At 46.7% G+C, this 12468-nt stretch overlaps 5 protein-coding genes across 5 annotated transcripts; 2 read left to right on the forward strand and 3 right to left on the reverse strand.

Moving 5' to 3' along the window:
* Positions 1-61: 61 nt before the first annotated feature.
* On the forward strand, positions 62-1527 carry ATG6_1 (autophagy protein; the record flags this gene model as incomplete). The annotated part of the gene is made up of 2 exons (XM_018273414.2): positions 62-229; positions 281-1527. The coding sequence occupies exons 1-2, from the start codon at positions 145-147 to the stop codon at positions 1525-1527; spliced, it is 1332 nt and encodes a 443-aa protein (XP_018131615.1). The 5' UTR covers positions 62-144.
* A 1302-nt stretch (positions 1528-2829) lies between these two features.
* VE01_03936 (uncharacterized protein) lies at positions 2830-3126 on the reverse strand (the record flags this gene model as incomplete). The annotated part of the gene is made up of 2 exons (XM_018273415.1): positions 2830-2832; positions 2893-3126. The coding sequence occupies 2 exons, from the start codon at positions 3124-3126 to the stop codon at positions 2830-2832; spliced, it is 237 nt and encodes a 78-aa protein (XP_018131604.1).
* Positions 3127-3565: 439 nt separating this feature from the next.
* VE01_03937 (uncharacterized protein) lies at positions 3566-6379 on the reverse strand (the record flags this gene model as incomplete). Its single annotated transcript, XM_018273416.1, has 2 exons — positions 3566-3955; positions 6107-6379. 2 exons carry the CDS (start codon positions 6377-6379, stop codon positions 3566-3568), a joined length of 663 nt encoding a protein of 220 aa, XP_018131616.1.
* Positions 6380-6986: 607 nt separating this feature from the next.
* Positions 6987-8565, forward strand: VE01_03938 (uncharacterized protein). Its single transcript, XM_018273417.2, has one exon. The coding sequence runs from the start codon at positions 7041-7043 to the stop codon at positions 8505-8507; it is 1467 nt and encodes a 488-aa protein (XP_018131607.2). The 5' UTR covers positions 6987-7040; the 3' UTR covers positions 8508-8565.
* A 2001-nt stretch (positions 8566-10566) lies between these two features.
* Positions 10567-11653, reverse strand: CYP3 (Peptidyl-prolyl cis-trans isomerase H; the record flags this gene model as incomplete). The annotated part of the gene is made up of 2 exons (XM_018273418.2): positions 11092-11653; positions 10567-11041 (listed from the first exon to the last, which is right to left on the reverse strand). The coding sequence occupies exons 1-2, from the start codon at positions 11124-11126 to the stop codon at positions 10567-10569; spliced, it is 510 nt and encodes a 169-aa protein (XP_018131608.1). The 5' UTR covers positions 11127-11653.
* Positions 11654-12468: the final 815 nt, after the last annotated feature.

The raw sequence follows: 12468 nt of genomic DNA on the forward strand, positions 1-12468 counted from the left end.
CAAGGCTGCATAACACGCCACTAGTCCTGATCCATAAATTCCTCAAGGTTACGACATCCAACCTCACCTTCAGCCACCTCCACCTCTCACCTTCTGCTATGATGTTATGAAGCTACCAACAAACTCAACCATCTCCATCTCACGATGAACTGCCAAAAATGCCGGGCCCCGCTGAAGCTCGACAGCTCGCTGGAGAGCCTCAACCCCGCCGCCTTCAACCTGCTCGTCGGTATGTCTCCCCTCCATCCCCCACCTCTCCATCTTCCACTAACCCCCCCAGGCTCAGCCCACGAACCCCCCAAAGCCCTCCCACCATCTAGACCCGCCTACCCCCCGGAGCGCAAAGCCCTCTACGACGCCGCCTCCCGCTCCGACGCCCCCGCAACCTACAAACGCACCACCCCCACCAACCCGGGAATGTCCTTCGTCCTCCTCTCCTCCTCGGAAGCCGCCCCCCCCGCCCTCTCCCCTCCCTCCACCAAACGTTCTTCCTCCCCCACCTCCCCAACCACGCCCCCTACAAGCACCTCCCACGAAACCGAGCGCGCAAACCGGCTCTTCGCCCTCCTCTCCGCCCGCTCCGACATCGACCACCCCATCTGCACAGAATGCACCTCCCTCCTCCTCAGCTCGCTCTCCGCGCGCCTCTCCGCCTCCCTCCGCGAGCGCGACGCTTACACCGCATTCCTCACGCACCTGCACCAAACAGCACCCACGCCCTCCTCCCTCGCCGCAGCCGAAACCTCCCTCTCCTCCGCCCGCGACGCCGAAGAAGCAGCCACCTCCTCTCTACTGTCTCTCGAACGCACACAAACCGTTCTAGCGGCCGAACTCGCCTCGCTCTCTGAATCCGCTGCGAGTCTAGACGCTGCTGAAGCGGAGTTCTGGCACTCGCATAATACTTTCTCTACCAACCTCGCCGCGGCGCAGGGAACGCACGCTTCGCTCTCCGCGGCTGCTACACATGATGCGCGTCTCCTAGACCTCTTGCAGCGCACAAACGTGCATAACGACTCCTTCCCCATCTCTCACGACGGGACGTTCGGGACGATAGCGGGGTTACGGCTCGGTCGCCTCGCGGCGCATCCGGTGGATTGGCCGGAGATCAACGCAGCGTGGGGACATACGCTGCTTCTTCTTGCGACGGTGGCGAAGGCGCTGGATGTCAAGGTTCAGGGGTATGAGATGCAGCCTCTCGGTTCTACGTCGAGGATTGTGGCTATGAGGGGGGGGAGGAAGGTTGTGCTGGAGCTGTATACGAGTGGAGATTTGCCGCTGGGATTGACGTTTTTGCATCGGCGGTTTGATGCGGCGATGGTGGCGTTTTTGGCGTGTTTGAAGCAGGTTGGGGAGGGGGTGGGGGGGAGGGCGATGCCGTATAAGATTGACGGGGATAAGATTGGGGGGGAGTGTATTAGGCTTGGGGTGGCGCAGGATGATGGGTGGAGTAGTGCGTGTAAGTATGTGCTTACTTGTTGTAAGTTTTTGTTGGCACATGTTAGTAATGCTGGGTTGGGGAGGAGGTAGGGAGAGGCTGTTGGGGGAGTGGTTATGATTTTGGGGTTGGAGGTTGGCGTTGGGGGAGGGGGGGGTTGGTTATTAGAAGTGCATACGTCTGTTCTAGAGCGTCGTGAGCATTGAGTAAACGCATTACTTGCAGCAGAGAAACCACATGCGACGTGCCTCCATAGATAGCGTGGCTCCTCCTCTAGTAGCAGATGCGTTCAGTTCGGAGCCTGTCCAAAATTGACCTAGTCAGACTTTAGACACGACGACGGTTATCTGCTCGGTATACTCATTCGTAACCCAAATGCAGGGTACAATTCCATGGCCTGCTCGTAACACTGCCCCGAAGAATCCCTGGACAACGTGTCGGCACCAAGTCGGCTATAACAATATTATTCGGGCTAGACAACATCCTCTCTAGCAGACTCGTCGATATTCGGCCAACTGTAGAGCGTTTTTAGCCACTCCTCGTACTTCTACGGATCAGGCACCGTCTCGCCGGCATAGGTTCGCGGGTGAAGAGTGAATGGTATCTCTATAACGTCAAAGCGAACAGGAGTAAGTTGCCGACGAGGCGGCCCATAATTCCGCACTCGTCCGCACGCAATATAGAACGTCAGATCCTCTAGAGTCGATCTTGGTACTTCGCCACGTCGAATCGTTCTAGAGCTTTCCACGTGTCGGAGATTTATGATGGTTTCTGCACAATAAAAACGAGAGATTCATAAATAGCTTCGTAAACAGGAACACTACCTGGCTAGGAGAAATCCTGGCCTTTAGCCTCACCTTATCTGTTTCGCCCATAAAACATAGGTTGGCTGTTCTTCTACGACTCAAAAGAGACGGTGCCTTTTGTATGACGAAGGTGACATTTGCATCAGGCGTTCTGACCGGCAGAAACTTGGAGCTCTCAACAGGTTTCTGCAACTCGATCATGTCGAGCGGTATTTTAATTGGTGATGGCCTTAACTCTCTTTCGATCAAGATCGCAACCTCAAGCTCTGGTAATGTTTCGCCACTTCCCTTCTCAGCGATATCGCCTATTGAATCGAAGGCAGCCGGGACCCGCTACTATAGAACGAAATACGGTAATTGGTAAACAGCAAACCGGTATCAGTGGTTTAGTGGTATTAATCTATCGATGTCAGCTCGCCTTAAAACCCCCCAATGGCGGTGTACACTTTCCTGATTTTTTCCATTCTAAAATCTTAGAAAAGCAGCAACAAAGTCGAGCTGCATATCGAGTTGCATATCAAGATGGGGGAGACGTGATTGAAGCCCAAAAGTTAGTATAGAATTTCAGATATTAGTGCTCCTAACCGCTTACTTTATCCAAACTAAACGTAGCTTACACTCTACAATAGGTTGTCAACCCATTGACGTCACATCCGCTTCTTTCTCAACTAGTAATTTCTTCGCGGCTCTCAACAGAAAGTCCAGCACAGCTTCTTGCCCTGTAAAAGATGGAGCCAATACCGCCGGACCTTCGAACATGCTCCCCAATTTAATTTTCGCCTCAATGTCCGCCCCATTCTTAAGCAGTATCTGCGCCGCAGCCTCGTCCCCAGTTGTAGCCGCCACGTATAGCGCTGTCACTCTAAGCCCGTCCCCTACTTCCATTGTCGTGTTAATATCTACCCCATTCCTAAGCAATAATTGTACTGCAGCCTCATTCTGAGCACGAGCTGCTACAAATAGCGCTATTGTTCCAGGCGCAACCTTCCTGTTAATATTCGCTCTAATGTTCGCCTCATTCTTTAGCAGTAGCTGTACTACAGCTTCATGCCCATTTAAAGCTGCCGCTATTAGCGCAGTTTTTTGAAAAGGTCCATTATTTTGGATTCCTGCCTCTGCATATGCCCCTTTCTGAAGTAGTAGCCGCACCATATCCTCGTTCCCATTTGAAGCTGCTGAGTATAGCGCTGTCACCTTAGATCCATCTTTAAGTTAAGTCGCTCTGTTAATATCTGCTCCATTTTCAAGTAGCACCTGTACAATAGCCCTGTTCCTAGCCTCAATTGCCACAGATAGCGCAGTCGCTGAAAACCCACTTCGAATTTCAATCTTCGTCAATTTTCGCCCCCTTCCTCAGTAGCAGCTGCACTATAGCCACGTTTCCACCAATAGCTGCCATCATGAGCATTGTAAGTGTGAGCCCATCGAACTCGCACTTTGCCTGCCAATTTGCTTTGTTCTCAATTAGCAGCAGCGCAACATCTTTGTCCCCTTTTCCAACGGCCCAGACCAGCGCTGTCCCTCTAAAGTAGCCTAGTGTCTCGCTCTCGTCGTGAACATTCGCACCTTTCTTAAGCAGCAGCTGTAAAACAGCTATGTGCCCCCTCGCAGCTGCGCAGAATAGCGCAGTCACTCTAGAACCTCTCTCTAGCTCACCCGTCAAGTTAATCTCGGCTCCATTTTCAAGCAGTAGACGCACTAAAGACTCGTGGCCCTGTGAAGCCGCAGCCCAAAGCGCTGTCCTTCCATAACTATCTCTTTTATTTATTCCACCCCAATTTTTAAAAATAAATGACAGCTTTTGAGTGTCGAATAGACCCTTCTTAGAAAGAATATTTTCGGCAAGTGACAGAATACCGAACCACGAAGCTAGGTGCAATGGCGTAAATAAGTTAGGTGGTTCTCCTTTTCCTATAGCAACCCAGTATGTCCCTAACCAAGATTTAAAAGTTTGCGACTTTTCATTGTAGAAGGGATGAAGCGGATTAACAACGTATTCCGAACGAGCTAAGGATTTTGCATGATGTTGCCAATATAACACAGCATATGAAAGCAAGGGAAAGGCTTTCAAATGTAAAGAATTTGAAGCAAGATCAACTTTGTCACCTATAAGAGCGCCGTTTTGTAGATCAGTGTTGCCCGAGTAGTACTCGCCGTGGATACTACTCGCCGAATACCCCGAGTACTACTCTACTCGGGTGATATTTTCGAGTACTGCCAAGCCCTTGGCAAAGAGGGGTAATAGATCGTAGAATAGAATAGATAATTGAAGCTTTTTTCCACTTGAGCGTTCTGTATTACTTCCTGTAATGAGTGACTCTTCGCTGTTGCTAGTGCTAGCTAAGTATTAATCTAATACTTTAGAGCTGCCGCCCCTTATTCTGATGCCCCTTATTTTAATGCTGCAAATTCCTATATAGCTTCAATTACCTAATACTACTTTAATACTCTTTTCTAAAGGACTATTCTACTATACTATATTAGATATAGTGCCTATTAGAATCTAATAATAATGCCTTTAAATTAATTATAGATATATGCTAAGCTAGCCCCTAAAGAACTAGACGACGAGCAATCTATAGAAGCATCTTAGGAATTAGCACCCATTAGTATACGTAGAATATGATAGAATATCTTTAACTTAAAGCTCATTAACACCCTCTACTTCTACTTTCTTCTAGCCCTACTAAGCACCTAGTAACGCACTAAGTTTGTTAGAATATAGAGAGCTTGTTCTCTCTTTTATAGTATCAAATAACCTATTTAGTGTTAGTGGTAATATTATCATAAAGAAACGGAACTAATTATCACCTTCTACACTTAGATATCTACTCTGCCTACAGAATTAGGGTGTTTTATCATAAGGCGACGACGAAGACAGCAGCGGCGATGTAGATAATGTGAGTTAGAATAGTATATATATAGTGATATTTTAATTCCTACTCTATTTCTATTTATATGCGAGTACTACTTGGGTATTCGAATACCAGTACTCGGATACCAGTATTCGAGCTTCAATTTTGAGTACTCTACTCCAGGATCCTCGAGTAGTACTCGGAGCGGTATTCGGGCAACACTGTTGTAGATAGTCAAAACACTTTTGAGCTATCTCTGAGTTTCTAACCTCTTCTTTGAGACGAAAAAATTCCAACTTAGCATTTAAGTCAGGGGTTTTCCGAAGAAGGTAGTCCTTCGCTAATCGATGTATAAGGCGTACTTTGTCATTTGTGACTGTTAGGAAGTATCCGCAATGCGAGACTTTGTCTCTCATGACTTCCTCGCGGCTAAACGACGCAGAAGGTTCAACCACAATATCAATTGCAGTACTGAGCTCTAAGAGAGATAATAGTCGAAAAGTCATAGTAACCCAAAGCAATATCTTAGCAGCGGTTTTTCGTCGATCCATTCTAATCTGAAGTAGCATACGTGCGTACAATTCTTCTAGCCCTAGTGGAAAATGGTTTTTTAACGCCTCTTCGACTTCTGACCATGTGTATTTTGTCAACTGGTCTGCTACAATCCCTACCTAGAGGAATGTGCCGTTCGCGCGGGTTGCAAATATTTCTTCCACATGTGTACGGATTAAGCTAGGATAAAAAAAAATTGCAGAGAGATCATCAACTTTGACTTTGATGAAATGTCAAACATCAAAGTCTACTACCTTAGATGCATAGGTATCTAGATGTATGCATTAGAAGTTTGATAGTATCTCTGATATAAATTCCGGATGATCGCGGGTAACAACAAGTAACTTAAGCCAGTGGGCTGAGGATAAATCCCTTGAAAAAAGAGCCTCAAGCTTCTTTAACAGAACTAATAGTGAGCTTTCTTCACATTCGTCAAGACCGTCCAGTATGCAATACACAGTACTACGCATAGCATCGCAAATCATAGCCTCAAAGATTTTCCAGAGTGTTTCCAGTGTAAATAGAGATGACTTTTCGACTTCGAAGCGTGGTAGAATGTAGTCGATTAACTTTGGTTGCAGCTGTAAAAGTTGGAAGAGTAGTCCTCTAAGAATCGCAACACCTGTATTACACTCATCCCTCCTGCTATCGCAGAAATATTGGAGGAAGTAGGTGTCTGGTATATCTGTCGTAGCTCGCTCAAGCTCTTCGGCGAGGAAGATTGAGATCATGGTTTTGCATCACCGAGGCAGCAGCACATGTTGCATTGATAGCTGTGCAAACCAGACGAAATCTCGACGTGCAATTTTGTTGGAAATTTGGGGAGGACCGTGGGATTCTGGGTTTTAGCCTGGCTTGGCAAGAATCCCCAACTGATTCCACGGGCTCCCATACGCCACGGTTGGCGTACGGCTAGCTGGGCTGATACCCAACTGTAACACAGTCAAGGCACTGAAGGTTTCGGCGGTGCTCTTAGAATTCCCATATATAGCTACGTAGGCCCATTAGATAGTGTAGTAATTCAATTGATCTATATACTCTATATACCGTATTTACTGTTTGAAGCCTTCTGTTCTGTTGCGCCAAAGTGAAGAGTTCCGGCCACCGGAGACACCATACAATTCGTGTGTAGTCCCGGTATTCCCTTCCTTTCTCCAACACATTTTGTTCTGCCAAGCTTCACCGTGCCGACCCCGCGAACACGGTGTTTGCGCACTCCGTTCCCCGCGAACTTCCTGGAGCAGTCAATTGGCCAACATGGAAATGCTTGCTTGATTCATCAAGTATCCTTGTATGGGCTGTGAAATGGACTAGAGACGTCATAGTTATTCAACATCACACGTCCTCGATCCACAGGATAAGATCGTGTCTCGCTACTACATAATCTTCTACATGGCTACTACCTCTAAACTTATAAGAACCATGTCAAATATAACCAAATACGACGCAATAATTATCGGCTCCGGGCAAGCAGGCACTCCGCTTGCAGGAGCCTTCGCCAAAACCGGCCAAAAGACTGCACTTATAGAACGCACTCACATTGGTGGTTGCTGCATCAATGAAGGCTGTACGCCTACAAAGACTATGGTGGCGAGTGGCCGTTCAGCGTATCTAGCACGGCGCGGTCAAGATTATGGTATCCATACAAATGGGACTTTGAAACGACCCAATGAAATCAAGGTAGATATGCTGAAAGTGAGACAAAGGAAAAGGGATATCGTGGATAGCTTTCGACAAGGTAGCGAGAATCGGACGAAGGATGCGGGCGTGGATATTGTAATTGGCGAGGCTAAATTTGTTGATGAAAGGACGATCGAGGTTAAGATGGGTGATGGGAGTGAGAAGAGGGTTATGGGGGAAAAAATATTCATTAACACAGGAGCGAGACCTGTGCCTCCGAAGCTTAAGGGCCTGGAGAATATCGATCCAACGAAAGTTTTGGACTCTACCAGCGTTCAGGAATTGGATGTTGTACCAGCTCACTTGGTGGTAATCGGTGGTGGCTATGTTGGGGTCGAGTTTGCGCAGCTGTTCAGACGATTGGGCGCTAAAGTTACCATTCTACAGCGTGGAGAACAGCTATTGCAGCGAGAAGATAAGGAAGTTGCCGATGCACTCCTGGAGATTTTGAAGGAAGATGGATTGACAATTAATTTGTACAGCAGTGCGTCTTCTATCTCCACCTCCTCAACTGGGTCGTTTGATCTCAACGTGCAGACCGAAGATGGCGAGAAAGCCATCAACGGAACCCATATCCTTTTTGCAGCTGGTAGAATCCCTAATACAGATGCATTGAATTTACCAGCTGCGGGTATCACCACGAATGCCAGAGGTTACATTGTCTCAAACGATTTTCTTGAGACTTCGGCCAAGAATATTTACGTCCTTGGAGATGTGAAAGGGCCTCCTGCATTCACGCATGTCTCATATGACGATTTCCGCGTCATCAAAGCAAATGTACTCAACTCATCCGGAACCTCAACCAAACTCAGCATCAAGGACCGTCTCGTGCCTTACGTTGTGTACACTGATCCTCAGCTGGGACACATTGGCCTCCATGAGCATGAAGCTCGAGCAAAGTATCCTGAGCGGAAGATCAAGACTGCGAAGATGCCAATGTCTTATGTTGCGAGAGCGCTGGAAACAGACGAGTCGAGAGGCATGATGAAAGCGGTTGTCGACGGAGAAAGTGGGCAAATTTTAGGATTCACATGTTTGGGCATCGAGGGTGGAGAAATCATGAGTATTGTTCAGATGGCTATGATAGGTAATGTGAGTTATGAAAAACTGAGGGATGCCGTGTGGGCTCACCCAGCGTTGGCTGAGAGCCTGAACAATATTTGGGGGTTCTTAGAATGATTGTTGTTGTACGATTTGTTAGTATCATTCGACTTGGAATTTTGCAATTGAAAAGGAGACAAAATGGATTATAATGAACTTAATTGATTGTATTTACGCTATTTCCAAACTTGGTACAGAGTGGGGTGTGAGAAATTTGTGGCCCACAACCGCGGGGATGCGGTTGCAATGACCTGGAAGCCAGCTAGCTTGGCGAGCTGGATGGCGTAGAGACCTGTGGCGGTCGAACCAGCATAGATCAGGATTGAGGAGTCTTGCCGCCTTGGTTCGATGCTACCATCTATCCAGGGAACAGCTAGACGGGTATTTAGGGCAAGCACGGCTGTAACAGCGGAAGGCGTGATTCATCTATTGAGACTAGAATTCTTGAAGAGTTGACTAATATTAATGACGATATTTGACGATTTGGTGCGGACGGCATTCAGAGAGCGCCTAGCGGCAGAACGAAAAAACGAGGAGCAAGAGTTGAAAAGGAGCCCAAAAAGGAAAGGTCAGCAAAAAGCAAACGAAGAATCTCGACCTAAAGTACAAGTCGGCAGTAAAGACAATTAAGGCTTCTTGTGGTATATGTTCCTAATGAAGGAGAGGACGATTATACTCTATTAGATTTTGCACTAGAGGTGGACAACGATTCTGACACTGCATTACTCATGTTAGGTGTTAACTATCAACTGCATGTTAATGAGCGTAGAAATGGTAAGAACGGCTAATCTAAAAAGGAACCGCTGCTAAAACAGATCTATGAAATCCGTTCTATAAAGGAAAATGATAGGAAAGACAGAAGGGAAGATAGGGGAATGAAGGAAAGAGAAGGAGCAGGTGTGTGTAGACACTAAACTAGGGGGGCATGCACTAACATAATGTCTATAGTGTTATGCACATAGAAAGCTAAATCCTAGAATTAGAAACCTATAGTCTAGGATGTAGAAACTAGAAACGGAATGTTATGTTAGATAGTACAGAAGTAGGGAAACGGGAAACGAGAAACGGGCAGCTGCTTTTGCAAAGTCGCGAAAAGCATGGTGATAAAAGTAGCTAGGCCTACTAACATAGAACGGAATATGGTAATTAGTTAACAGCAATCCAGCATCAGTTGTTTAGTAGTGTTAATCCATTGATGCTAGCTCATGTAGAGGGCCCTCTAATGCCAGTTTACCATTTCCTGATTCCCCTTTCTTAAATCCTAGAAAAGCAGCGACATATTAGCGCTCTGTTGCCTAGAAAAGAGTTAGATGCTAACATAGGGATATGTGGTTCGAGCCTAATAATTAGTTCGGAGCATCCAGGTCCCTACTAGTAGGTTGCAGTTGCATTAGCCAATGCCCGCGCATTACTGACACCGCCTAAAGACAGCCATCTGTGCATATTGTGGATGCAGTATAACTGCAACCCGCCACTCTAGGTTCGTGGAGAGACCAAGTTTCCGGGCAACAAGAAACTATTTTCCAGCTAAGATCATACAACCTAGGTTCGGTTTCTACCACAGCTTTCATAAATTCAGTCTGAAGGTCGGCCGAAGCCCCGACGCCTTTTCCCTTTAACGCTCGAGCCCTCCGTATTCAATAATCTCCATATCGGGCTGACCCTTGAAGACAGCAGTTAATCATTCATGATAAAACACCTCCTCGTAGCCATGGTAAATACAGACTACACCACAGCCCTCCCTCCTGTTCCATAGAGAAAATGTGCCTGTTACAGGACTTTGACTGTTTGTGTATGGCCCCAAGGGGGGGGGGAGGTTATCCTGTATCGTCTACCACGCATTATCTGGAGTCAATGATAAACAATAGAAGCCATTTATTTATTATTCACACTTAGTTCTCAGTCCCTCGCCGTCCCACCAAGTAATTCCCTAGTGATTCGGCGTTGGCTGTAGGTTTTTTGCGCATTTCTTCGCCCAGACAGCAAGTTTTGCGCAGATTCCCTTCATCCGTTTAATAAATGTTTAAATCCAGTCTAAACTGTCTCAACGCTGCTCCAATAAGTAAGCACCATTCATTCATTGCGCATATCTATTAATCCCCCCTTTACAACCTCCCCCCATTCCCCTCCAAACCCCCTAAAGCTCCCCACACATCGCAACCCCAACCTCCAAATCCGGCACCCCCTCCCCCCTCCTCCCCACCCCCGTCCTCCCCAACATCCTCAACCCCTCCAACCCCCCCTCCCCAAACACCCTCCCAATCGGCTCCCCCCTCGCCCCCCCCAACGAAATCACATACGCATTCCCCTCTCCCCCCCCTCCTCTCCCCCCTCCCGGCCCCCCCGCACCCGCCCACGCCAACTCCCCTTCTTCCAGAACTCTCCCCGTCGTCCCTGGCCCAGCGAACTGCTGAGGTGCGTGGGCAGGGGCGGCAGAGTCGGAACCGCCGTAGATCCCGATGCCGGGCATGATGCGCGTGATGCGGCTGTTTTTGTAGCCGGGGGGGGCGGAGACGCATTGGAGATGGAAGGGGGGGGAGGTGGGGGTGGGGTAGAGCTCGAGGGGGAGGCGGGTTAGGGGTTGTCCGCCTATTGTTATGTCGAGGAAGACGCTGGAGGGGTGTTAGTTGGGTGAAAAGGGAGGGGGGAAGGAGGGACGTACAGCGGGTTGCCTGAGGGTGGGAGGACTGTAGGCATTTTTGCTGGGGTTGGGGTGTGTATCGTGGGTGATGGTTTGATAGTAACAAGTCTCGTCTCGTGACGATGCTTCAACCTCTGTTTCTCCGTTCTCGATATCCTCAAAAAACCCGTGACTTCTGCGCGACCTCTCTCTCTCTCTGACCCCACAAAAAATATCCCTCCGGATCTCAAATCTCCAAAAACCCGTGACTCCACAATAACCCCCTTGTCTTTATCCTTCTTGCCCGTGCGTAGTGTCCTCGTAGTCTTCTTCCCCCTGTCTCTTCCCTACCCTTCTCAGCCTTCTTTTCCCGTCTCGTGACTATATGACGCCGCCTAAGTACAGGTACGTGCACAGTGGGTTCAAGAGGCGCTTTTTTTTCAGCCTGGGCGATGCTGCGCTGTCACTCTGGTTTTTTTTTCAGCTTGGTGGGGATCAGGGTCGTCCGTGGCGTCGGTGGGGTATTTGTTTTTGGACTGAATGGGCTTGGCTGGGTCGTTGGCTGGACTGGGCTGGATTTGTGGTGTTTGCCAGCAGACGGCTGTTGTTATTGAGTACACAGGTGAACTGCCCATCAGGTGTTACCTAAAAATGCTCCACTTTTATGACTAAACCCTGCACGTTAGTCAGCCATGCTTGCGTAGCATCACCTAATATAGTCAGGTAAGGTAAAGAACAGTATATAATAGTACCCTAATTTCCTACTAAATTAAATTCTATAGGAAATAGTAACAATAACAGTAGTAATTCATTACTAATGCATTATTTATAATAGATGAGATTATTTTACTACTTTAACTTAATCTATAGCCTAATACTATTACTATTAATAGTAATCTTTAATTTAAAGATAATAGATACTAGGAAGAACACCTTATTATAGAAGGAGGAGAGGAGGAGGTAAGAGCTACTTAATATATACCTAATGTATTACTAATATATTAAGCTTAAAATAACTATAGTTATTTTAAGTAATGTTAGTAATAAAGTAATAAGGGTAATAAAGGTAAACTATATAATGTATTTTATAAGTAAGTAGGCTATATAAGTAAGTAGGCTACTAAAATACTAAAATCTAACTATTATAACTACTACTATACTACTAGCCTATATAATAACCCTTATTTAATTATAATTAATTCCTAGTACCTCTTATATATATAGGCATTATACTCTATAGTATAGATTTAAGTAAGAGAGAACACTCTATAGCTTATATAGAACTAGCCTTATAGCTTAGAATCTACTCTTAATATTCTACTCTATAAATATAGCTTTAAATACTTCCTTAAATATAGAGAGAAACTTAAGCTTTATAATATAATTTAGCTTATTCTATTGTAACGCTGGGTCTTAAAC

The sequence above is a fragment of the Pseudogymnoascus verrucosus genome, assembly GCF_001662655.1.
Source record: "Pseudogymnoascus verrucosus strain UAMH 10579 unplaced genomic scaffold scaffold_14, whole genome shotgun sequence".
Lineage (NCBI taxonomy): Eukaryota > Fungi > Ascomycota > Leotiomycetes > Thelebolales > Thelebolaceae > Pseudogymnoascus > Pseudogymnoascus verrucosus.

What these genes read in the sequence shown, in the direction of transcription:
- VE01_03938 (XM_018273417.2), top strand. Translation starts at nt 7,041, where the DNA reads ATGGCTACTACCTCTAAACTTATAAGAACCATGTCAAATATAACCAAA.